We start from the raw sequence: 24,573 nt of genomic DNA, 5'->3' as shown, positions 1-24,573 counted from the left end.
TTGGCAGTGGACAGAAGATGGCCTTTATTAATCTGTACAAGACTGGTCCTTCAGTAAGGCACGCACGCACGCACGCACGCACGCACACACACACACACACACGCACGTGCACGCTCGCACGCGCACACACACACCTGCTTTAATATCATTACTACCAATTGGTCACACACACACACACACACACATCTGTGGCACACAACTGTCTTTCTAACAGGTCATTCAGTAGAAAACAACACACACACACACACACACACACACACACTCTCTGTGGCAGGGCCACACACACACACACACACACGTATAAAGGTCACACACGCACGCACGTATAAAGATCTTACACACACACATAAAGTCACAGACTTGGTGCCACTCCAACACATATTGGTGCTTTACACAGTTATCACAACAACATGCTTTTCTGGCGCCGCGGTTTTGGTTCTTACAGCCTTTGTCCAGTAGGGGGCAGGCCTACCTGAGAGGGTGAGGCCGTGGGGGGGGGGGGGGGGTGTCACTAGTTGCTGAGGTGGATGCAAAACGCCTTTAATATGACAGACTGTATACAAATACAAAAACGTACAAAAATACCAAATTAATGTTTGTGGTACAGAGCCCCACCCATAGGTCTACATCTGGTGGGAGTGAGAAAAGATATGAACTTAAGAGTAAATTAAACACACACACACAGACACACCACACACACACACATCAGAGAGGAGCAGAGGTAAGTGTGTGCTGTTGTAAAGCAGTATGTGTGTGTATTATTCTGGTACCAAAGGAGAAAACCATATTTCTTCGGCGCACACACACACACACACAAACGTTATACTTGGGTTAGTGTGTAGGTGTGTGTGTGTGTGGTGGAGCTATGCGGAGGAAAGATCAGAAAGATATTTACATTTCACTTCCCACAGAATAAAACTACACTGGGCATTCATTACACATAGAGCTCTGTGTGTGTGTGTGTGTGTTGTAATTATATTGCACTGGAGTCAGTGAGCATTCTGCAGCTCTCTGGCAGACACACACACACACACACACACACACACACGTACAAACACGTACACACACACACACAGGTCCGGTGCACTGCAGAGAGCCTCTGAGGAGACTGCAGGACTGAAGACTGAAGACCTCCACTCTTTCATTCCTCTCTCCATCTCTTTATCTCTCCCATCTCAGGGGCGGTGTGTGTGTGTGTGTGTGTATCACTGGTCACGCGATTCATACAGGAGTTTGGCAGCCTGGAGGAACAGAAGGTAGTCATGACGAGACGCAGACAGCAGGGGGCAGCAGAGGTCAGGCTGTGAATAAGGGCTCTGGACAGGAACATACAACAGCTCCCATCATATGATTGCATTATGGTGCTCCTGCATCTCAGGTCACATGAAGGTCACATCAAGGTCACATGAAGGTCAGTGGACTCCTAACACTCTGCATCCGTTGATTTGTTACTTGTGTTTTATATTTATATTTAACACAATTCGTTCTCTATTTTATATTTTATATAGACACAACACTGATGGCGATATTTTTACACACACACACACACAGACCTTGTGCATGGCGGCGAGCCCACACACACACACACCTTGTGCATGGCGGCGAGCCCACCCACCCACACACACACACCCCTTGTGCATGGCGGCGAGCCCACCCACCCACACACACACCTTGTGCATGGCAGCGAGCCCACACACACACACACCTTGTGCATGGCAGCGAGCCCACACACACACTTTGTGCATGGCGGTGAGCCCCCACACACACACACACACACACACACACCTTGTGCATGGCGGTGAGCCAGGCTGTGGGGCCTTTGCGGTCGTCTCCTGTGGTCTCCAGCTGCAGCTGTTGGAGCTCCTGGGACCCGGGGGGGCGATACTGCAGCAGCATCCCACACGCTCGGGACGTACCCCCTACACACACACACACACGCGCGCGCACGCACAGAGTATAACACATCAATACACACATGAACGCAACGTATCCCCTACACACACACGCACGCACAGAGTATAACACATCAATACACACATGAACGCAACGTACCCCCTACACACACACACGCGCGCACACACACGCGCACGCACAGAGTATAACACATCAATACACACATGAACGCAACGTACCCCCTACACACACACGCACGCACGCACGCACGCACAGAGTATAACACATCAATACACACATGAACGCAACGTACCCCCTACACACACACACACGCGCGCACACACACACACACACACACACACACACACACGCACGCACGCACGCACGCACGCACGCACGCACGCACGCACGCACGCACAGAGTATAACACATCAATACACACATGAACGCAACGTACCCCCTACACACACACACGCGCGCGCACACACACACACGCGCGCGCACACACACGCACACACACTATAACAAATCAATACACACATGAACGCAACATACCCCCTACACACACACACACGCACGCACATACGCACAGAGTATAACAAATCAATACACACATGAACGCAACGTACCCCCTACATATACACACACACACGCACACATGGAGTATAACAAATCAATACACACATAAACACAACGTACTCCCTTCACACACACACGCACAAGCGCACACACTCGCACATGGAGTATAACAAATCAATACACACACACAAACACGGCAAAGGATTCATGTTTACGTCCTACACAAACATACATATAAATGTCCCACCCCCGATAAGCATGAGGACAGTGGCACATCTACGCACGCACGCAAACACACACGTACGGATACACACACACACGCATGCACGCACATGCAGGATGGAGAGGAGGATGATGAGGAGGAGGAGAGGAAAGAGAAGAAGAGCAGGCTGACCTTCTGACAGATCCGTGCTCTCCAGTAGGCTGGTGTACGTGTCAATATCTTTCTCTGATCACACGCACACACACACACATAGAGCAGAGAAAGAACCAGACCAGTAGCCAAAAGTGGGTTAAAAATTACAGATAAAACAGCATATGCGCACTCACTCACACACGCACGCAGGCACTCACACACACGCACGCACGCACGCACACACACACACACACACAGACAGTGTCAGATAGATAGATAGATACTTTATTGATCTCAATGGGAAATTCAAAAATTCAAGTGTCTAGGTCCTGTGGAAAGAGGAGGTCTGTTAGTGAAGCAACAGAGAGCCAAAAATCATTAGTGGGCAGCAAACAACCAATTTACCCAAGCCTGTGTGTGTGTGTGTGTCTCTCTCTCTCTCTCTCTGTGTTCCTGTGTGTGTGTGTATCTGTGTGTGTGTGCGCGTGTATATGTGTGTGTGTGTGTGTGTGTGTGTGTAGAGATGTAACACTAGCCCTACTGCCCTGATCTACAGGAAGTCCTCCCACCCCAAAGGAAGTGGTCATTAGCAGGTCCATTAATGTATCTAATGAGGACAGGAAGTCATTAAGTGTTATGGGCCTCAGCTCTCTCTATAGACAACTTCACCTCTTCTGTCCCATAAAACCCAGAACACTGACACAGACATACGCACACACAGGCATGCACAAGACAAGTGTACGCACACATTTACACATATATAAAACACAAGCATGCACACGCGCGCACACACACACATAAAACAAGTGTACACACACACACACACATATTTACACATATATAAAACACAAGCATGTGTAGCGGGGCGAGGAATGGCACCACTACTAAAATGTGTGTGTGTGTGTGTGTGTGTGTGTGTGTGTGTGTGTGTGTTCAGTCTACTTCCCATATTATGATAACAGGCAATTTAAATATAAATCAATACGTATTTAATATATTTGAATGTCTACATTTAATCTAGTAATAAAATATCCTGAAATAATAAAACATCAAAACGGCCCAATCACTCAAAACGGTGACCTAATGCCCAATCACTCTCTTATTCACACATTCTATTAAAACGGTGACCTAATGCCCAATCACTCTCTTATTCACACATTCTATTAAAACTTAAACAGACTTAAACATTTACAACACAATACTTTATACATTACATAACTGAATCGTCCCATAATACACTCTCTTCCTAGATTAGTGAACGTCTTTGTTATATCCACCCTGTAGTTGGAGGTGTGAGTTATAGCCGAGTTATAGTGTAGCTGGTGGTGTAGTTGAGTTCCTGAGTCGGGGCCAGTAGTGTTAACGCATTGGTCAGTATAAGGGGGACACGGTGGGACTCCATGTCGTAAGGTGGGCTAATTAACTCTGTGCTAATTAATTTTAGCTGATACGGTGGGACTCTTCTGTGGCTTAAAGTGGGATAATTAACTTTAGCCGGACGGCTCGGCGGGAGGGATAAAACTGATAACTTTCCAGACTTTCTTTAGAACTAAGTTGATCCGTTGACTAGCCGCCACTAGTCCTTGTCATTTGGTTTCTTTTCCGTAGATCTATATAGGCCTAGCAGATCTATATAGGCCTAGCCTAATACAGATCTATAGAGGCCTAGCCTAATACAGACTCCTAATACAGATCTATAGAGGCCTAGCCTAATACAGACTCCTCGTTGCCCTTCACCGTGGGCTATACGGAGGCTAGCTGATTAGCCTGCCAATGGTAACTTTGTTACTCTGATATCAGAAAGCGAACGCGCACCAGCCCCAGTTACCCCTGCTGTTCTAGAACACGAGCGCACCAGCCCCAGTTACCCCTGCTGTTCTAGAACATGAGCGCACCAGCCCCAGTTACCCCTGCTGTTCTAGAACACAAGCGCACCAGCCCCAGTTACCCCTGCTGTTCTAGAACACGAGCGAGTGCTTATAAAAGAGCTTGTTATGGCCCCCATTACACATGCACACATATACATACACATATAAATATATGCACACACGCACCCACGCACGCGCACACACTCACACACACACACTCACCTCCAGGGGTGGAGCCGTCTGTCTGCACCTGCATGCTGGTGATACGGGAGAGTTCCACCTCAAAATGGCTGCTGTCTCCATCCATGAAGAGGTACCTGTGTCAACCAATCACAGCACATCAGGAAGAGGAGCCTGTCACAACCAATCACAGCACATCAGTAGGGTTGGGCACCGAAACACGGTTCTAATATGGCACCGGTGTCAACGCAAACGGTAGTAATAACAACGTGGATTTCGGTGCCTCATTTCGTTTTTTTTTTTTTTTTTCATTTTTATTTTATGCGAGGCATCACTGCATGTCATGCGCCATCTCTAACGTCTTTCTCTGATAGCAACACATCCAGATACAGTTAGCTAACATAAACACTGGATGTATAAACCAGAGGGGTGCACCACATAGGCGAGTGGACAGTGTTTGACAGCTTGCGTGAGCCCAAGTAGCTTACTTTAAAGCGATATCGCGAGCTCCTGTCAAAATCTAGCAGTGGGCCTAACTACACACAAGCAAAAGGCTATGAAACATCAACAGTAGGCTAGCATACAGTGGGCATCGCTTTCAAATGACCACTTCATTCGCGCATTACGCGGCGTGAAGCTGCGTGAAGCTTTAGTACCACTTTCAGCCACTGTGCGTTGCTCTGCCACTGTACATCGCTCTGCCTGCCGTCCCTTACATAATTGCAGAGAGTAATCCCAGCCTACGAATTCAATAACAAAATAAAACATGCATAATTAAACATTACCTCGATTTAGGCTACTTGGGTATGGCTTAAGGCTTGACTACACGAAAATCGAAATCGAAATTTGCTGTCTACATTATTGTCAGTGTTGGGGTTAACGCAACTACGCAAATCAAAACAGTGGTGTGATAATTGAGCCAGTAGAGAAATAACTGTTCAGAATTAATCTGTAGCCTTGGGTAGGCTTCTGCAGAAAACAATGTTGTTGCCGATTTAATACTATCTGGCGACGTTTTTAACAGGCTACGCAATAGAGGCTTATGACCCACGTTTTGGTTTCGTAAATTAATTTGCCCTACTTCTTGACTGCAATGTAGTCAATTGACTGCTTGACATGTCATTTTTATTTTTCTGTACAATAAACAATTACATCTGCTTTATGCCGCAGAATTACATTCATATTTGGCTGACTGCAGACGCGCCACTTCCCTCCCCATATTCCAAGATTAAGATAGTAGCCTATACAAAAAGCACTTCATACCATCATAAAAAAAATAGTTAAAACGAATAGCTATTTGCAATTTGACAAAACACTGGTCCTCATTTTGCGAATGCGAGGACGATATGAGCCTGTTGCATTTAGTTAGATGTCCGAGTCACGCATAATGTTTGAAAACCACTGGCTCGTAATCACAATAATTTAACACACGACAGTTGGATAACCTACTTCATCATGTCCCCATGCCTACATTTTTGTGAGTAGCATAGAGATCGTTAAAAACAATAAAGTATGGCTCTCCGTTTGGGACATCGAAAACTTATATTTTTAATAGACTACCGTCGAAGATGCTGACTTGCAAAAGCCTCGGGATAACACGTTATCTCCACTATCATCAGTCATGCCCCTTGATCAAAGTGGGGAATGAAATAAAAGTTTGATAACCACTGGCTTAACAAGTTACCTACAGTCCAGAACACAGAATCTGTTGCAATATTCTGATCGGCGATGATATCGGCAAATGTTTGTTTTCCAAAGTAAGAATTTCACTTCACCATGCACCTTCGACAATACCTGGCCTACCTGGTATCATTACAAACATTATTCTGTATCCTAAAACTGGCATATTTTATAGCATTGTGTCATGTAAGTTCGTTGCAAAACATTGGATTGTGTTATTACTTGAACATTCCACACTATCCACAGCTGTGGTAGGCCTATCAGGGGCAGGAGGATTACTGTCAGCGCAGGCTTTATATAAAATTCTTCAACAGAAGGCCTCGAATGTTGTCTTGTTTGTGGAGCGCTTTGCTTCGCTTCTGTAATTTCGGCTTCATTGAAAATGAGGGCTTCCCTCAATGACCCTCCGAGAATAAATAAAGGTTGAATGAATGAATGAATTAATGCAGGCTTGCCCAAAATAAAGGCATGTGGTTTGCGCAGCCTACAGTAAATAACAGACCCGCCAGAATGTGCGTTATGATGCTTTTTTACGAGCAAGATGTTTTTGGTACGCACACTGCATGTTCTTAAATAACAATGATCATCAGTAATATTCGACCATTAATTTGGGTAAATGGGCAAGCGTGACCACCTTGACTGGCTGCTTGGCTGATGATTGTAACGCGGGCATGATTCCAAACACCTCCCTTACGATGATGAGTGACAGGTCTCAGAATGCGTGCGCTACACAAGGACGGAAGATGATGAATAACTGGGGCCGTAGGCTATTCACAAAGGCTTTTATCTTACTACTAAGAGTAGGCTACTCCTAAATCGCACTTAAAGATTTTAGATTGGAGTTTTCTCTTAAAAGTTATTCACAAAGCCTTTCAGACAACTCCTAAACTAGGAGTGAGTCTTCGTGGCTATGGATGACGTCATTACTCATGCACGAGCTTGACTGAAGTGACCACCTTGATTGGCTGACGATTGTAACGCGGGAATTCCAAACACCTCTCTTCCGATGATGACTGACAGGTGACAGGTCGGAGAATGCGTGCGCTACACAAGTAGTGCGAAGGACGGAAGATGATTAATAACTGAATAAAAAGGCCTAGCCTAAATGAATAAAGAGTAAGGCAAAACAAATAGCTTAGTAGCCTAATGAAACATAGGCCTATGGATTGATGCAGTAGCCTACCTTTGCAACATTATTAAATTAATCGGTCACCATATCCCTAGGCTACGTTTGCAAAGAGGATAACATTTTAATTTGATTCACAATGAAACGTTACATTTCATTTACATGTTAACAATGAGTAGTTTTGGTTGTTGTTGGTGGCGTTATTGCATCCCTTTTATGAATGCAAAATTGTTCCCTCGCGATTGGAAGCTCCTGTTGCGCATAGGCTACGCATTTCAAAACATCGCAACGTAAAATGCCACAAAAAAGCTGTTTATGAATAGGTCTTAGTGAGTTAGGAGTCCTCTCGACTTAAGCTGTCCCAGACTTAGGTGCTACTTTTAGGTCTAAAATGCTTCGTGAATTACTTTTTGTGAAAAAATTAGGAGTCCTAAAGTTAGGAGTGACACGCCCATTATTTTTAGGAGTTGCTCCTAAATTCGCCAGTTAGGAGCTACTTTTAGCCTTAAAATTCTTTGTGAATACGGCCCCTGAATAAAAAGGCCTAGCCTAAATGAATCAAGGCAAAACAAATAGCCTAGTAGCCCAATGAAACATACGGATTGATGTAGTATCTTTGTAACATTATTAAATTATTCTGTTACTATGCCTACGTTTGCGAGAGAACATTTTAATTTGATTCACAATAATGTTACATTTAATTTACATGTTGACAATGATTAGCCTAGTTTTGGTTGTTGTTGGCGGCGTTATTGCATGTTAGTTATGCCTACAATGCAAAATTGCTTCCTCGCGATTGGAAGCTCCTGTAGCTGCATAGGATTTCAAAACCGCAGGTTTGTGAATAGGTCTGTGAGTAAGGAGTCCTCTTGACTTCTTTTAAGCTGTCAGAGGTGGGAAGGTGTGATTTTTTGGGGGAAGGGCCGGATTAACTGGGCACAATTGTCTGATGGCCCCCCTTCCCCCCAGCCAACGTGAATCGGGTGGTTAGTTAATAGGCCTATCGTGAAGATTTTTCCTGCCATCTAAAAGGCATGAGCGCATCTGTGAGGCCAAGCCTCACCAAGTAGCTCGTTTGTTTACAACTAACATTCCATTTAATTAAACTGCTTCATAGGCTATGCCGAAATAGTTTTCAACATTTTGAATATTAGTGTCGGGTGAATTGAAATGTTCTCAAAGTAGCCTTATGGCTGAAAGCTGCTTGGGACCCCCCCGTCAAGCAATATAACCATACAAACGCGCTTCCTGCACTCATTGTTTCAAAAGGAGTAATTTTGGCTTTGTCAGAACTGAAGAGCTGTGGACGGCACGGCACGGTATGCCCAATGAAAATAAATTAATGCAACACAACACAACACAGACCCCGCTTCTCTCGCGTCAGTCACTGATATGAACGAAACACAGAACCCGCTTCTCTCACGGCAGTCACTGACAGTATCCTAGAATAAATGCATGGGGAAAAACACTTCCCCATGACAAAGACATCGTAAAACACTGAAAGTTAATATTTTGTCACTAGCAACATTCATCTGTCCTTTGTCAAATTATGTTCCAAGTACCCTATGCGTAATTCTGCTTCAAAAAGTTGAACAAATAAATTAGCTTATTTCACAGAAAAATATAAATAGCCAGTCTACAGTGCAGAGTTGGTAAGTTATGGTAGGCCAACTTGCAGTGAACATACAAAGAGGGGAAATTATTTCTCTTGCAGCTGAGTAGCCTCAGGTGCGCACGTAGACATAAGGCCGAACATGCAAGCGCCAATGAATCGTGCTCTCACGACAATCGCGCCGTTAAACTTAAATAGGTTAACATCACTCTAAGTTCGCCTTCAAGCAAGGAAAACGATTATTTGAAGACATCTGTTTCGTTGGAAGGGCAAGGGGTAGCAACAGGGCAACACAGAGACGGGCCCGATGGCAGGGCTGTTATGAGAGTATTAAAATATGCGATATTCTACGGGAAAACATTAAAACGGCAAGACAGCGGGGAAAGTTAAAATACGTGATAAACAGAAAAAGTTGGCATGCATTGTTTCGGTCCCCGTGCACAGGGATTATTTGTCATACTATTAATCACATATGATTATTTGTGAAATTGTGCAAACAGGCGCAACACATTTGAAAAGGAAGGACTGGTAGCATGCAAGCTCACGGGAAAGATTGATTTAAGAACGTTATCACAAAGTGTGTGGCTGTGGCGCGGGCGGAAGACAATTGGCAGGGGAGGGTCATGTCTTTTTTAACAATTCTGTCGGAGGGTCATTGAACAATTTCTAGCAGGCAAGAGAGGGTCATGCAACTTCCAACTGAAGCACTCAAAATTCCTCCGGTGGCCCCTTCAATAAATAACGATCAGTCCCTAGATTGCTGCTGGGCTAGGCTATATGTCTTGGTTCTGTTAACAACTCATTGTCAAACGCATAGCCTATCTCGAGGTTGCATCCATTACAAACAAACATGCAATGTGAACGTCTGGGATTGGGGAGAGCACTAAATGCTCTACTGAATAAGCACGAAGTCAAACCTTTAAATGAAAAACACTCTTTAATAATCCAAAAAAATAAACCGCTAATGAAGTAAACTTGTGACCATCAAAAATCGTTTATCGCTTGTAACTCCGTGATACCAGGACGTAACAGGAAGGCATTTGGCTGAGCAACGGAGGTTAATATGCTCCATGTTTTGTCCAAATGATGACTGTCTATCATCGTTGCACTCGGAGAAAACCGGAATGTTTCATTCGTCCCCGTTTCAATCGTCCCGGTTGTACCTACTCAAAACGCAGATAGAACCTTATTATTCTAAGGTAGCGAAATAGCGTTCAGCATGATTCATGCCCAATTAATTCCCCCTGTTAAAGTGTTCGCCTTTGTAGTTTGGTTTCGTGATAGCCTATGATAAACGGCTTATGGCCAAATATGTGAAAACGATAAAATACAGTAGGCGATAAACCCGGAAAAAGTTGACAGTGATTTTTTCATAATCACTTTGGAGGGTCATAGAAAAATGTCTTGCTGGCGAGGAAGGGTCACGTCTTTTTTGACTAATGCTCCCAAAACTCCTCCGGTAGCCCCTTAAATAAATAAAAAACGAACAGTCCCTAATGAAGTAATCTTGTGACCATCAAAAATCGTTTATCGCCTGTAACTCCGTGATAACAGGACGTAACAGGAAGGCATTTGGCTGAGCAACAGAGGTTAATACTCTATATTTTGTCCAAATGATGTCTGTCTATCATCGTTGCACTCGGAGAAAACCAGAATGTTTAATTTGTCCTGCGTCTCTACGGCTGCAAACGGGATTCACACGCAGTTAACCAAATATTTCTTTATTAGGGCAGGGCAGGCATATTTCTGGCTATGACATTATTTCTAAACCAGTCTGCTAAAGTCTGTAGTGAAGTCTGTGTAGGGTTTTCCAGGCTCCATTTCTTTTTACGAGACACCCTGCTCACTTGAGCCATCTACCGGTTGTTTGGGTTGTTGCAGCGTCTCACTGGAAAAATACAAATTAAAGTCGCGTGATACCGCGTGATCCCACGCGCGGACCGCGAGTGAAGCTGGCCAAGTCGAAGCACTGCCCACTGTATATGTTACACAATATCCTTGCTAATGCGCTAACTGGCATTTATTTGAAATGTTATCAGCAAAGTTGTGAGGTGAAAACTTTATTTCACGGTGTGTTAAACAACATAATGGCATGATATTAATCTTATATGTGCATGAGGCCCATATAGCATCACAATGAATATGAAGATCATGTTAAAAGTTAGCTGGCAAAAACATAAATATGTAGGTTACCTGAGGTCACTGAGCTGTCAAAGACATCAGGTAGAAGAAACCATCTCCGTACGTTATCGCTAATTAAACTCAGCTGACTGGTGTTAGCGCATAGTCATAGTTGCTGTTAAAATGCCTACTAGGCTAGCGCTGGGAATCTAAACACTTCAACACCGACATGTAGCCTAACATGTTCAAAACTACTGCGTGTTATGGGTTAAGACATGACATTTCTTGAAGCATTTGGGAACACACCGAATTAACTGGAAAGTAGAGTCCCTGTTAGATTATCTTGCTTGCAAATGCCGTTGTCCATGACCTGGCAGTTCTGGCAAGCGGTTTTAACATACCTTATGGCAAACCGCCTACACTGGGTAAACTTGAAAGCAGAGCTTACCATTGTGTGTGCATGCATGGCAAGCTGTTTTAACATTTAAATGTATTATTCGTAGGAGCAATGCGATATTGATAGTAAATTGAACATAACAGTTCAATTTCATGTTCAAATTTGTCTTATCAATAAAAAAAAAAGCAATTCATGCTTTAGACCATTTTAATTTAAAACATTTTAAAAACAAAAGTACCAGTTCAGGCACCGGCACCGTTTTAAAAGTATCGATTTAGCACCGGTATCGGATAAAACCCAAACGATACCCAACCCTACACATCAGGAAGAGGTACCTGTCACAACCAATCACAACACATCAGGAAGAGGTACCTGTGTCAACCAATCACAACACATCATCTTTTTAAATCCTCCATGGTAACGTGCGGACTCATCTAGCCCCTCATGGCATGTGCACAGCCTCACATGGTCAAAATAGAATAGCAGAATTCATTCACACAGCACTCACACATGCCAACCCCTGGACACTCACACATGCCAACCCCTGGACACTCACACATGCCAACCCCTGGACACTCACACATGCCAACCCCTGGACAGTTCAGTCTTCAGCCTTTTCAGTTCGGTTGGGACGCTAACTACATGCATTATGGACACCCCTACATACAGTGGGTCCCAGTTAAAAATTGACACTTCATTCACGATCAAGGTGATTCACGCAGCTGGGTGAAATGTAAGTACAACTGCAGCCGCTTGGGGGCAGCATAGTCTGCTGTGGCGTTCCACGGTCGAACCGGACGGCGCATTCGACAGCAAGGGCTGTGATTGGCCGAGTTTTCAGTGCGTTTCTCTGTTTTTAGCAGCCCCGGCAACATGCTAGTCCACTGTAGCCTAAGCCTTGTACATAATGTTAAACATAGTTTTGGATTCAGTGGCAAGATTTCTTGATTGTACAGTGCCTGTCTCTCAGTAATGTTTTAAAATGAGAGCTTCGTCAGCTGGCAGTAGGCTACTTTGTCGGTAGTCATGAGAAGTTCGCTTGCTAACAGAACATAAATATGCTGCACAGAAACCTTGTGAATAGTTCTGATTTTTTTTTTACTACACTAACGAGGTTGAAATATAGCCTTTGCCTACAGCATCTCCTTAACAGTAATGTTAACAAAATGAAAGGAAAACGAATTCGGCCACTCAAGACTGTGCCACAGCAACCAATGTAGGCTACATTCCTACCCAATAGGCTACTCGAAGCAGATAGCGTTGTCTGACGGTCGAGTGGGTTAATGCAGAATAGGTCTGCAACTTTCAGGCAGTTCTGAGTTCGAATCTAGGCAGGAGCAGAGCCATATAAAGGCCTAGGCCTATTGTTATCATTTTTTGCAAGGTGTTGCTCCTGGCAATACTTGTTTATAAGATGTTTGGTGATTAATTGATAGCTGTTTTTGGGACACGTTAAACGTTATTTATAATGAGCGCATACGGGGAGTAAAATGACTGTTACGCGCTGTTACAACTGTAGGCTACAATGATTGCAATACAAAAATATGCGCGTGTTAGTTTAGTTAGTTTTGTGATTTTTTGCACTTTTGCCTCATGTGTTTTCAGGTTTGAGGACTTTTTTGGCAAGATTGACCTTGGTAGACTCTGCATATGTTCTGCATATGTCTGCATATTCTCCGTATGGAAAATAAAGTCAATTTTTGACTTTAGAACAAAACTAAAGGTAACTTTAGCTATAGGGCTGTATCAATTTGTACAAATTAATAGGTCATCGTAGACGTTGTTGTTGTATTATTGCATGTGGATATTGTTATGCTATGTAGGCTACTTTTTTTGCAATGCACGGACCTAAAACCGGGAAACGGACAAATATTGTACACGCGTGAATTTGTTTTTGCGGTGGTGGGTGGGTGTACGTACCATCGCTCTCTCTCTCTCACACACACACACACACACACACACACACACACACACACACACACACAGTACCTTTCTTAGCCACAGTTAATTTTAGTGGTGATATGTGTTATGGACATTGTTATGCACATTATTGACTGCAGTTTATTCTCATCAATGTCAGTCCATGAATGCATATTAATCAGTTGTTAACTAATACTGTAGGCCTAGAAGTTGCATTTGAAAATGTTACTGTTGTAGGCGGTTTGTTTTTTATTTCAGCCACACTGTTTTAAAGTGGTTAGGACCATTATTTCACACCAATTTTGAATAAGCCATACTGCAATACCGATTTCATGGTTGCACCATGCACATGTTCGCCGATTATGTGGCCCTCAGTAACCTATAAATTCAATGATGTGGCGCTCTATGAAAATGAGTTTGACACCCCTGCTCTAAAATATCTGTCCTGGCCTGGTTGCACCGGATTGTGGCCAAACGACAGAAGTGCGGAGAACCCTCCTTTGTCTACCAAAAAGTGTTACTTTGTGCCCCGCGCTCCCCCACTGCTTGTGAAAGAAGGGGGTGGGGGAGGGGGGCTTAACGTGAAAAAGCTTAATGTCCCAAAACGGCAAAGTCATAATGGTAGGCTACAGGAAGTGGAGGGAGGGTATGGGATGACCAGAGCAGTCTTCGCTGTGCTATTCAGAAAGCATCTTATTGTCTTTCCAGGCGCACACAGCTCGTTATAGCCTATCGAGTGCCTTAGCAGATAGGCTCTGCTCTTGGGTTTGGCCTCACAGCGAACTCAACCCTCTTGTTGCTTGCAGTTTGTTAAATAAAGCGATGCAGATTACATTATTTATTTCTGATTAATTGCGTCTTTTTTGCAACATCTGCTTGTTAGGCTGGGCTACTGTCAATGTCCTGTACAGGTATATGTTCAACAATTGCTGGTGTAGGCCTACAGGCTATAATCAATTAGGGACTGTTCGTTATATATTTAAGGGGCTACTGGAGGAGTTTTGGGAGCGTTAGTCAAAAAAGACGTGACCCTCCCTCGCCAGCAAGACATTTTTCTATGACCCTCCAAAGTGGTTGAGAAAAAACGCATGACCCTCCCCAGTCCCAACAATTTAGGCTATTGATGCCTTCTGTCTACTGTGACAATTTGGGAGCTTGCATGCTACGACTCCTTCCTTGAAATGCCTTGAAAAGGCTGTCGTTTGCACAATTTCACAAATAATCACTGGGACCGAAACAAACCTGTCAACTTTTCCCGGGTTTATCGCGTATTTTAACTTTTTCCTCGCTGTCTTAGGAGGAGCTGCAGGGCCGTCGCAAGGGGGTGCGAGGCCCTGTACGAATTTGACAGATGCATGAACTTACGTGCATGAAATCATGCGATAGCTTACTTTACACATAGCCAAGGCTACCGTCGGTGCATTTTAATAGTAGCCTAGTCTAATAAGCTACACCAGCTTGTCTTTAGGAGGGGAAATTGTATAGCCTATAACATTAGCTGAGTCACATATTTGGCCATATGGTGTTAGGCTACATCATGAAACCAAATAGTGTAACAAAGGCGAACACTTTAACAGGGGAAATTAATTGGGCATGAATCATTGTGCTGAACGGTATTTGTCAAGAAACACACACGACATTCAAACTGTTGATAAGATGTGCACTATGGAAATTGGTCTGTAGGCTAACAATGTACTTGTACAGGTAAATGTTTAACAATTGCTGTACAGGCTAATCAATTAGCTAAATCATTTGTCAAGCTGTTTAAATTCGTGCTACATTCAAACGCAAAAGGTGCTTTGATATCTTTTTCGTTTGAACGTCGGCAAGCAGGCATGCTGCGGTTGCAATGAATGAGGATAATTGGTTTTATCTGCGGATTTATTTTTTGCATTATTTTGAATATGACTCGCTCCAGTCTCAACAGCACTTTCCACACGCATCTAAGTTCTAACACATATCCCCTCTTGCTTTCTCTCTCTCCATCCCTGCACACGGTGCTTTCTTAAAGTACCTTTAAAGTTTCTTAAAAATCTTACAACAATTGCATCTAGATTTTCATATTAGAATGTTTTGTGAAGTGTAAGCTTAAACTACCGTGATCAATTTAAGTTCCCGTGCCCCCGCTGAAAGTCTCATGCTCTTATCGTTACACTATCAAATCTATAAGTAACCGTGACAAATAGGGTATAAGATATATAAACTCACGCTATTGTATTATCATATATGTTTGGTAATGGCTCAGCTTTCTCTGATTGTTCTACTGACTTGGAAAATGCATCATGGAAGCAGTAAGTCAAGTCGTATCAAAAATAGTAGTGGCAGAACTCCAAAGTGACACCTTGTGGTTGTTTGTGTCAACTGCAGTTTGTGCCATTTCTGCTGAGAAAATGGGGTGCGTGATTCCTGAAGGAACCCGTCCAAACTTAACTGGGACCCACTGTACCCCTACACACTCATACTGTAAATGAATTAGCATCGCCCAGCATGAACACTATTTAACTAGCAACACTGACAATGTAAAGATCACTAGTTAGCAAGCTAATCAAGATAATGTGGACCGTTTGGGGAATGTTTGGTGTTTGGAGGCATATCGCCATCTAGCATAGTGGAGTAAGGCATTCGTACTTAGGTCAAAAAAGGCCTTTTCCTTTATCATGCAAATGGAGATAATGATCCAGTCAATTCCCCTAGCCGAGCTAGGACTGTAGCTCGACTTCACATATATATTCTGCATATAGGCGTACTGTGTTTGAGTGTGCGTGTGTGTACCTGTGGTTGTTAGACAGACGGCATGACATAGTTTCTGATTTCTCAGATGAGCCCAAGGTCACCAGGAAGGTCCCGCCTGCAAAGACAGTAAATCACCAATCAACCAATCCCAAATCAGCCTCACAGGAAATCACCAATCACATCAAATCAGCCTCATGCAATGCCACGCCCACAAATACCTCAGACAGAAACAATCTCTCTGTCGTACAGTAAGGAGATGCCAGTGCACTCTCTGCAATGCCTGACTCTGTGTGTGTGTGTGTGTGTGTTAATATGTGTGTGTGTCTGTTAGGGATTTCAATTCGGTGAAAAAATCCTGTTCGATCTTTGATACATAAGTGTTCATTGAATCGATTGTAAAATCGATTTTCCATGTCTAAAGACGTTTCCATTTTCAACGCCATGTATAATCCATGGACAACTAACAGGCATTAGGATGAATGTAAAGAGGGTGCTTGAAGACGCACAAGCCAGCAATATTTCTGATGATTTATTGGCGTGAGGTTTCGTGCACAATGACAAACAGGAGTGCAACATTCTCGAAAAACAATAAGCAGAGTGGACTGCCATAACATCAGTGAAAACCATTACTGCAGGCTTCAACGTGGCTGTGTACTGTTTACGATAAGAAATGTCAAACAAATTTGGCCTACGTAGGAACTCAACTCACGACTGCACAGTTTGCATACCACTTTGTCCTTCTCCATAGTTTGATCTACCCAAAACCCGAAGTGCTTCCATATCGAACTCCTCAAGTTATTATGGGTCATCACTCGTCTCTCTCTCATGTCGTACAAGTTGACCGCCGTTGTCCTCCATTTTTTGGCAAAACACCAGAAACAGCCGATTGAAACCGATTAAAACTGTTTCCGTAAAATTGGTGGGAATTTTCTTTTTAGCTTTCGCAGCGCATACTGCACTTTGGGAATTCTTTATTTTCTTTTTCTGCTTGTTTGGGAGTTTTGTTCCATTTATGGCTTTGTTACATCTATCTTTTTTTAAAATCTTTTCTATTTCTTTAATTTGTTTAAAATGAATAGTGTACATATTTGGTTAAAATCGATTCCCTATTTTAGTTTTAGAAACTGTGTGTGTGTGTGTGTCTGTGTTAATGTGTGTGTGTGTGTGTGTGTGTGTGTGTTAGTGGCTGTGTTAAAGGCACACCAGGCAAGCCTGATGCTTTTTCTCTACGAAACTCCCCCTCGCTCGGTCTGAAGCTCTTTTCCTTTTCTTTGCGTCTTCCGTCAAGGGTTTTCGCTGCTTCTTCGCCGGCTCTGCCATTATACACACGTTTGCAACAATCTCTAGCGTTTCGTTAGCCTGCCTCTGTGCTGTAAACTGATCCTGTTTCGGTCGGCGGGTAGGATACACCGAACTTGCAAGTGGGATATTCTTCCTACAGGCAGTAGGGGCGGGCGAGAGAGCTTTCATTCGCCCCGTAATGAGTCATTTAACCATATACCGACTTACGAAGATGATTAACTAACACGAAAACGTTGCCTGGTGTCCCTTTAATGTGTGTGTTAGGGCTGGGATAAACGATTATTTTTTAAACGATTAATCTAGCGATTATTTTTTCGATGCATCTAACGATTCATTTTTTCAGTCCGATTCGATTTCCATTAATTGACTAATAGCAACTTATACATGTTGATTTACATATCTGAATGAACAAAAACAGGAATTCCTTAACATTGGAATATATGTTTATTGCTCTTAAGATTCCAAAATAAAAGACTATACAATTGCAAAGTAATGCATTCTTAGTCAGAGGTAGCATTCAGTTCAGTTCAGTAGTGTATAGGTCTAATTGAGTGCCTGTCACTAAGACGACGTTTGTGAGGGAATCCTTGTAATTAACATTAACACAGTTAAAACCATAATACCTCCATGGTTAAAACGCTGCTGATGTGTGGATGCAATTCATAACGTAGTTAGTTCAAATAACGGTTCATACTTCTCCTTGGGCACTTTTGAGTCTTGGAAAACACTTTTCCATTTACATCGGGATTTTGCAAACATTCAGTGTCAGAGTCAATAAAATGAGCCCTGCATGAATAACGAAATTGACAAACAACTGTAAGCATGCTAAACTCAACATCCAAACAGTATTCTAACGTTAGCTTTGAGATACTGCTTGATTGCATAACTTTGCTAAGGTCTCATCACAACATAGTACATTGAGGAGACCAAACTAAGTAGAGTTAACTTTAATGCAGCAGTTTTGAACACATTTGCACAGCATGGTCACGATGCTAAGCGGATTTAATAGCAATTTAGCCCGCCGTGTTCTATGCAATGCTTCTATGTGGCAAGCAACAACAATCCTTCAACAATCGTGAATATTTTGTTAAATGCACATGCAGAGGAGGGGCAGCGGGCTCGTTACAAGAGAGAGTGGCTGGGGCAAGGAAAGGCTGTGTGCGTGAAAAGCACAGCTTTTGATTTCGTGCCCCCCAGCCACAGATTAGTCAACTTATGGGAAACACTGAAGGTGTAAAATTAAAACTATTTAGCAGCACACATTATGCTTAACTAATCGACGCGCATATTTTGCGTCGACGTCATCGATTACGTCGACGCGTTGTCCCAGCCCTAGTGTGTGTGTGTTAGTGTCTGTGTTAATGTGTGTGTCTCACCCCCCGTGAGGACTTTGAGCTGTCTGTCGTAGAAGTCTCCCTCTCTCTGTGAGATGGCGCTGCACTCTCCGCACTGTCTGACCGGGTCAACGAAACACATCCGGGGCAGTGGCAGCTTCTTACTGCAGCACTTATCACAGAAGCACCGGCCACAGCGCCGACAGTGGTGCTGCACACACGCACACGCACGCGCACACACACACACAGAAAGACATACAAACACACACACACATGCGCAGACAGAAAGACATACAAACACACACACACACGCACGCAGAAAGATATACAAACACACATCAGTCTTATTCCCTTCCCCAGTCTACTCTTGTTGTGTTCGTTTATTCTGTGGCCATAAGGAGCAGAGTGGCGTTCCTACCTTCCTGGTGATGAAGTCAAACTTGGCCTCGCACTGCATGCACCTGGGACACTGGAGAGGCAGAGAAGGACTTAACACAGGGCTGGATATGGCACCCACACACACACACACAGATCAGAAGGAGGTTGCAGAAGGGAGAGAGAGGGAGAAAGAGAGGGAGCGAGATAGATAGATAGATAGAGAGATAGAGAGATAGATAGATAGATAGATAGATAGATAGATATACTTTATTGATCCCCAGGGGAACTTCAAGAGGGAGAGGAGAGAGGGAGAGATGAGAGGAAGTAGACAGATGAGGAAGGAAGCCAGAAAACGTCCAGCAGCAGATAAATCTAGTCCTTTTCCTCTCCACTGCTGACCACACAGTTTCTCAACACCCCCCCCCCCCCCCCCCCCACACACACACACACGCCGCCACCCCCCCCCCCACACACACACACACACTCCGGCTGTTTACTCCAACTCTGCCTGGCTGTGGAGTGCCGTGCTGATTCCAGTAAGGCTGCATTCTGCTCCTGGGTCTGAGCCAGTCACTCTGGTTCTAACTGGTTCCAGAACTCCACCCAGGTCTGAGTGTTCCAGCAGCTGGTTCCAGAACTCCACCCAGGTCTGAGTGTTCCAGCAGCTGGTTCCAGAACTCCACCCCAGCTTGGCTGGCTGCACTAGTGCGGAGCTGCACATCTGGACCTTCACTTCCTCTTTCCCAACATGTTTTCTCCACACACACGACCCTGCCAGACACACACACACACACACACACACACACACACACACGGTCCTGGCCAACACACGCACACACACGCGCACGCACGCACTCATTTTAACCAGGGAACAGTGAGAACGCCACAGACAGCAGAAAACTTTCTTCCACTTTCATGTGTCTGCAGATGAGATAGAGCCATAGATACTTTATTGATCCCATCAGATGATAGATAGATCCATAGATACTTTATTGATCCCCAGGGGAAATTCAGATGATGCATTTCTGGAGTTCTGTCCGCTGTGGCGACTCCATGACACGGTCACAGCTCTGTTCCACGTGATCCCTCGCTGGTGGAATGACACGGTGTGTGTGTGTGTGTGTGTCTCTCTCGCTGGTGGAATGATTTACCTGCCACTCTTCCATCCCGCCGTAGTTTTGGGATCTTTCAAAAGTGCCTGACTTAAGCGTAAGACCCTGTTTACATTATATCAAGCTACTGAACTAGAGTTTGTGTTATGTTTATTACTCTGTTATATTAAACTGTTGATTTTAATGTAAATGTAATATTTATTATATTATTTATTGATGTCTTTGGAAGTTGCTTTGGATAAAAGTGTCTGATACACACGGCTTTCCCAATCACATATCCTGGCAGAGACATGAACAGAGGGGTATTCCAGAAAGGAGGTTTAACAAACACTGAGATAAAACTTAACCTCTGGGTTGTCTGAACCTGTGGCGACTAAACCCGAGCTGTCGGTTCCAAAACACCGGTTACCAGTTAGTTCAATCAACCCTGTGTTAGAGAACCTAGAGTTGTGCGCGTTCACGGCGAACTTATAAAGGCATCATCTATTGAGAGTCGAAACCATGAGTGAAACCGGCGAAACGAAGAGCACCGTATTTTTCAGAGGCGGAGTAGTCGAGGCTAACGAGGAGAGAACTGTAATAACAAAAAAAAGAGCAATACTTAAGCGCCTGCGTCCGAGACCTTGCTTGGCAGAGAATAGCCTAACTGACCGTGTAAATGCGTACGTTTAGGATAGCCTATTTAATGTCAAAAGCACAATTAAATAATTCACTGGACATCACGTATTGTATTGACTGCTTTGAATGATGCTTTCTTAAACTAGTATGCATGTTGTCACTAAGTTTGGTTAAGAATGCTGATGGCATTTGGGATAAAATATTTTTTTAATAGGCTACACACGCTCTCCGACTGGGAGTTTTTGTAGTGTTGGAGACGCAGAGCATATCGGCAAGCTGTCGGTCGGTGCGTAAAGTTTGCTTTGCGCTAAAGCAGTCCCTGCGCAACTTCATTCGTTTTCCTGGACACAAACCCACGAGGATCATTAATGTGTAGTTTCACCAACTGGCAGGTCAGCATCACTTATTACATTTTTCTAAATGTGCACTGAAATGTGTCCAATAGGCTACCCATGCCTTCCGACATTCACCCTTCTGATGATGGAGCGCAAAAGTTTAACTTGGCCCACAGCTGCAGAACCTGTGTTAAAATAGAAAATTACATTTGGGATTCTCACAGATTAAGTGGGCCATAGAATTCTTTGAGAATCCCAAATGTAATTTTTAATTATAATAATTATATTATATAATTATATCTTAATTATATCTTCAATGTGTCAGATGTTGTTTGTCCATCTGTCTGATGAGCCAAACACAAATGTCCACTATGGTGTAGGCTACATTAAAGATTTATTTTATTCTATTCTAATCCACCATGCTGCTTTTCAAGTAGCCTATATTTAGGATTCAGCTGAAAAACTCGCTCTTGAAAAACTCGTTTGGAAAAGAATGGATAGGCTATCATGTGATGTCGTGGTCTTATTGCACGGATGAATATTACATGATTTTGTGCTTCTTTGTCAATCGGACCTTCGCCAAAATGAAACGCCATTGTGTGACAAGTGTAAAAATAGCGGCCTGATTGAACATGCACTGAAATAACCAAACATAATTGAACATAACCTGAACAAAACCTACCCCCTACCAGGTTAAGTTCAGAGCCTATGTTACCATAGTTACTTACATAGCCTGATCATTTTTGAGCTTTCTGGAACTGAAATCCCAGGTTTACCGCTAACTCTGGGTTAACATACCCAGTTAAGCCAGTAAACCTGCTTTCTGGAATACCCCTCAGGAGTCAGCTACTGACACACACACACACACACACACGTTTATCATCAGATCCCAAGGCCGCTGCCCTGTCCTTCTTGAATTTCCCCTGGGGATCAATAAAGTATCTATCTATCTATCTATCTATCTATCTTCAAATATTAACCTCCCCAGTGTGTGTGTGTGTCAGAGACAGCAAGGGATCAGGCTCATGACTACTCAAGTTCAAAGAGCTGAACTCCTGGAGCTTAGAGGTGAAAAGAGCTCCAAACGACTGGTCCTACTCAAGTCAAATCACACAGACGAACTAAGCTGAAGTTGCCGGATGTTCAAATCCATTCCACTCGTTCACTATACAGATGAACACGGATCGGGCTGGCGTCTCCATGTTGCTCGAGACTGCGATGTCACATGACCAGCTGGACATCTTCAGCTCTCTCTCTCTCTCGCTCTCTCTTTCTCCCTTTACGGACAAAGCAAATTCCTCGTGACACGTGAACACAGACCAACTGCACAAAGGCGTCATGGTTGTGCGTCGCTCCGCCACCGGTTTTTATCATAGACGAAAGGGTTGTTTTTGCTTAAGAGAGAGAGCACACTGTATGCGCACGATGCGTCCGCATTCCCTGCATGGGGCACGGAGGTCACGTAAACAACGTTCAACAACTACAGCAGCGCACAGGCAGTCTTGACGTTAAGGGCTGCCAAACCGCAAAACTGCAAAACTGCAACACAAACATGCGGTGAATGTTCCCTGGATAACACTCCAACACTCAAACACAGATGTCTGAGCATGTGGGGAAAAAATCCTGTGCTTGACTGAGATCATATTGCACGGAAAACTGAAAAAATACTAGTACTCAGATGACAACAACAGAATTGTCATAAACACAGTCTCTAACGTTAATCCCTCTATACAATTACAACTAACCTTCCGAGTAAATCTTACGACCACAAACAACACATTCAATGTGCCTTTGTTATCCTCTCAACTCAACTAACGCTTGTGCAGCTAGCTGCTACAAAACTTCTCTAACATGTTATTCAGTTGAGGAGGAGGATTCTCCACGGCTAGCTAGCCGTCATCTGTATTAGATTAGCAGCTACCGATGATTTTACGAGATACAAAACAAACCAGCATGTGACAAAACAGGAATTGAAGTAGATTTTTTTTAAAAAACTTTGAAAACTGTTCCTGGGTATATACGTAGACTGTCTAACTTTAACTTTAACGTTAACTGTTATCAAAGTACATACACATGCAACTTTTCTTCCTGCAGAGAAAAATGTTCGCCAACTAGCACTAGTTTAGCAGCACATTGATCACGTCCATCCTTTAGCTGTGCGCTAGCATGCTAGCTAACACGAGCGACTTGTGTAGATGATGGACTTCAGATGCTAACGCCCAAACCACGGGACAGCTCCAGGATGACACCACGGCCAGTCTCAGCTATCCACCTCACTCCCAAACTCACCTCTTTATCCGGGACCCACTGCGGTTCATCTAGCGAGAACGGGCTGTTAAATGCACCATTCTCTGGAACCATTCGGAGTCCGCTTGGGCTTCGGACCAGTTTTTTGCCATCAGGTACCGCTGACATTTTTCCACTAGCCTTCCAGCGCTCTCTCCAATCTCGCCTGGAATCCGTCAGCCGTGTGCTATTCAGGCGAACATGCCCTTAGATTGACAGATCCGTGGCCCAATAACAGGAGGGTGTGGAAGTCACGTGACTGCTATCCCAGAGGTTGTTTTGGAATTTAACGCCCGCCTATTCTACTTTATGACAGCTCTCTATCTTATTATGTAATTCATTAAGTTCCAGTTTCCCCAAACATTTTTGTTTTCCTAAAATTGTCGAACCTTAATAAGTGCTAATATATAGTGCACTAGCTCTAATGTTAGTGCACTTTCCATGATTTTTTTGTATTCTTTTCAGTGTTAACTAATGAAGAATCGACCGACAACATACATCTTTTTCACTTAACAACGCGATTTATAGGCAGCACTGAGATGATGCCCCGCCATTTATCCATTTATCTCCCACTTTCTCCACAGTAAACGCATAACGCAGTGACAGAATATGCATAACATAAAGTCGAAGAATGTATTGCATTTTCTTCCCGGTAGATGGAGCCAGAATCCACTGAATAGTTTTGCTCTGGTCACGACTAGGCCTACACGCAACTTTTCGCCGAGAACACAACGACCAAACAAC

The 24,573-nt window shown here is 43.7% G+C and overlaps 1 protein-coding gene across 3 annotated transcripts; it reads right to left on the bottom strand.

Annotated features, from left to right (window-relative positions):
• Positions 1-24,038, bottom strand: zfyve21 (zinc finger, FYVE domain containing 21). 3 transcript variants are annotated; one of them, XM_042085907.1, is made up of 8 exons: positions 23,833-24,038; positions 19,519-19,569; positions 19,143-19,311; positions 16,504-16,579; positions 4,918-5,012; positions 2,867-2,920; positions 1,786-1,919; positions 1-1,241 (listed from the first exon to the last, which is right to left on the bottom strand). In XM_042085907.1, the coding sequence occupies exons 1-8, from the start codon at positions 23,956-23,958 to the stop codon at positions 1,206-1,208; spliced, it is 741 nt and encodes a 246-aa protein (XP_041941841.1). In that variant the 5' UTR covers positions 23,959-24,038; the 3' UTR covers positions 1-1,205. The 3 variants fall into 3 exon arrangements, with proteins under 3 accessions (XP_041941841.1, XP_041941857.1, XP_041941849.1); XM_042085923.1 differs by lacking the exon at positions 2,867-2,920 and having other exon boundaries at positions 1,786-1,912; positions 4,917-5,012; positions 23,833-24,037; XM_042085915.1 differs by lacking the exon at positions 2,867-2,920 and having other exon boundaries at positions 23,833-24,036.
• Between the last annotated feature and the right edge of the window lie 535 nt (positions 24,039-24,573).

The sequence above is a fragment of the Alosa sapidissima genome, chromosome 1, assembly GCF_018492685.1.
Source record: "Alosa sapidissima isolate fAloSap1 chromosome 1, fAloSap1.pri, whole genome shotgun sequence".
Lineage (NCBI taxonomy): Eukaryota > Metazoa > Chordata > Actinopteri > Clupeiformes > Clupeidae > Alosa > Alosa sapidissima.
Note: the sequence above shows the minus strand (reverse complement) of the source record. Positions and strands in the feature narration are given on the sequence as shown.

Coding starts and splice junctions, on each gene's coding strand:
- zfyve21 (XM_042085907.1), bottom strand. CDS start 23,958: ATGTCAGCGGTACCTGATGGCAAAAAACTGGTCCGAAGCCCAAGCGGA. Junction 19,570..23,832: donor AGTGGGTCCCGGATAAAGAG/GTGAGTTTGGGA, acceptor CTGCCTCTCCAG/TGTCCCAGGTGCATGCAGTG. Junction 16,580..19,142: donor GCTCAAAGTCCTCACGGGGG/GTGAGACACACA, acceptor CTGTCTTTGCAG/GCGGGACCTTCCTGGTGACC.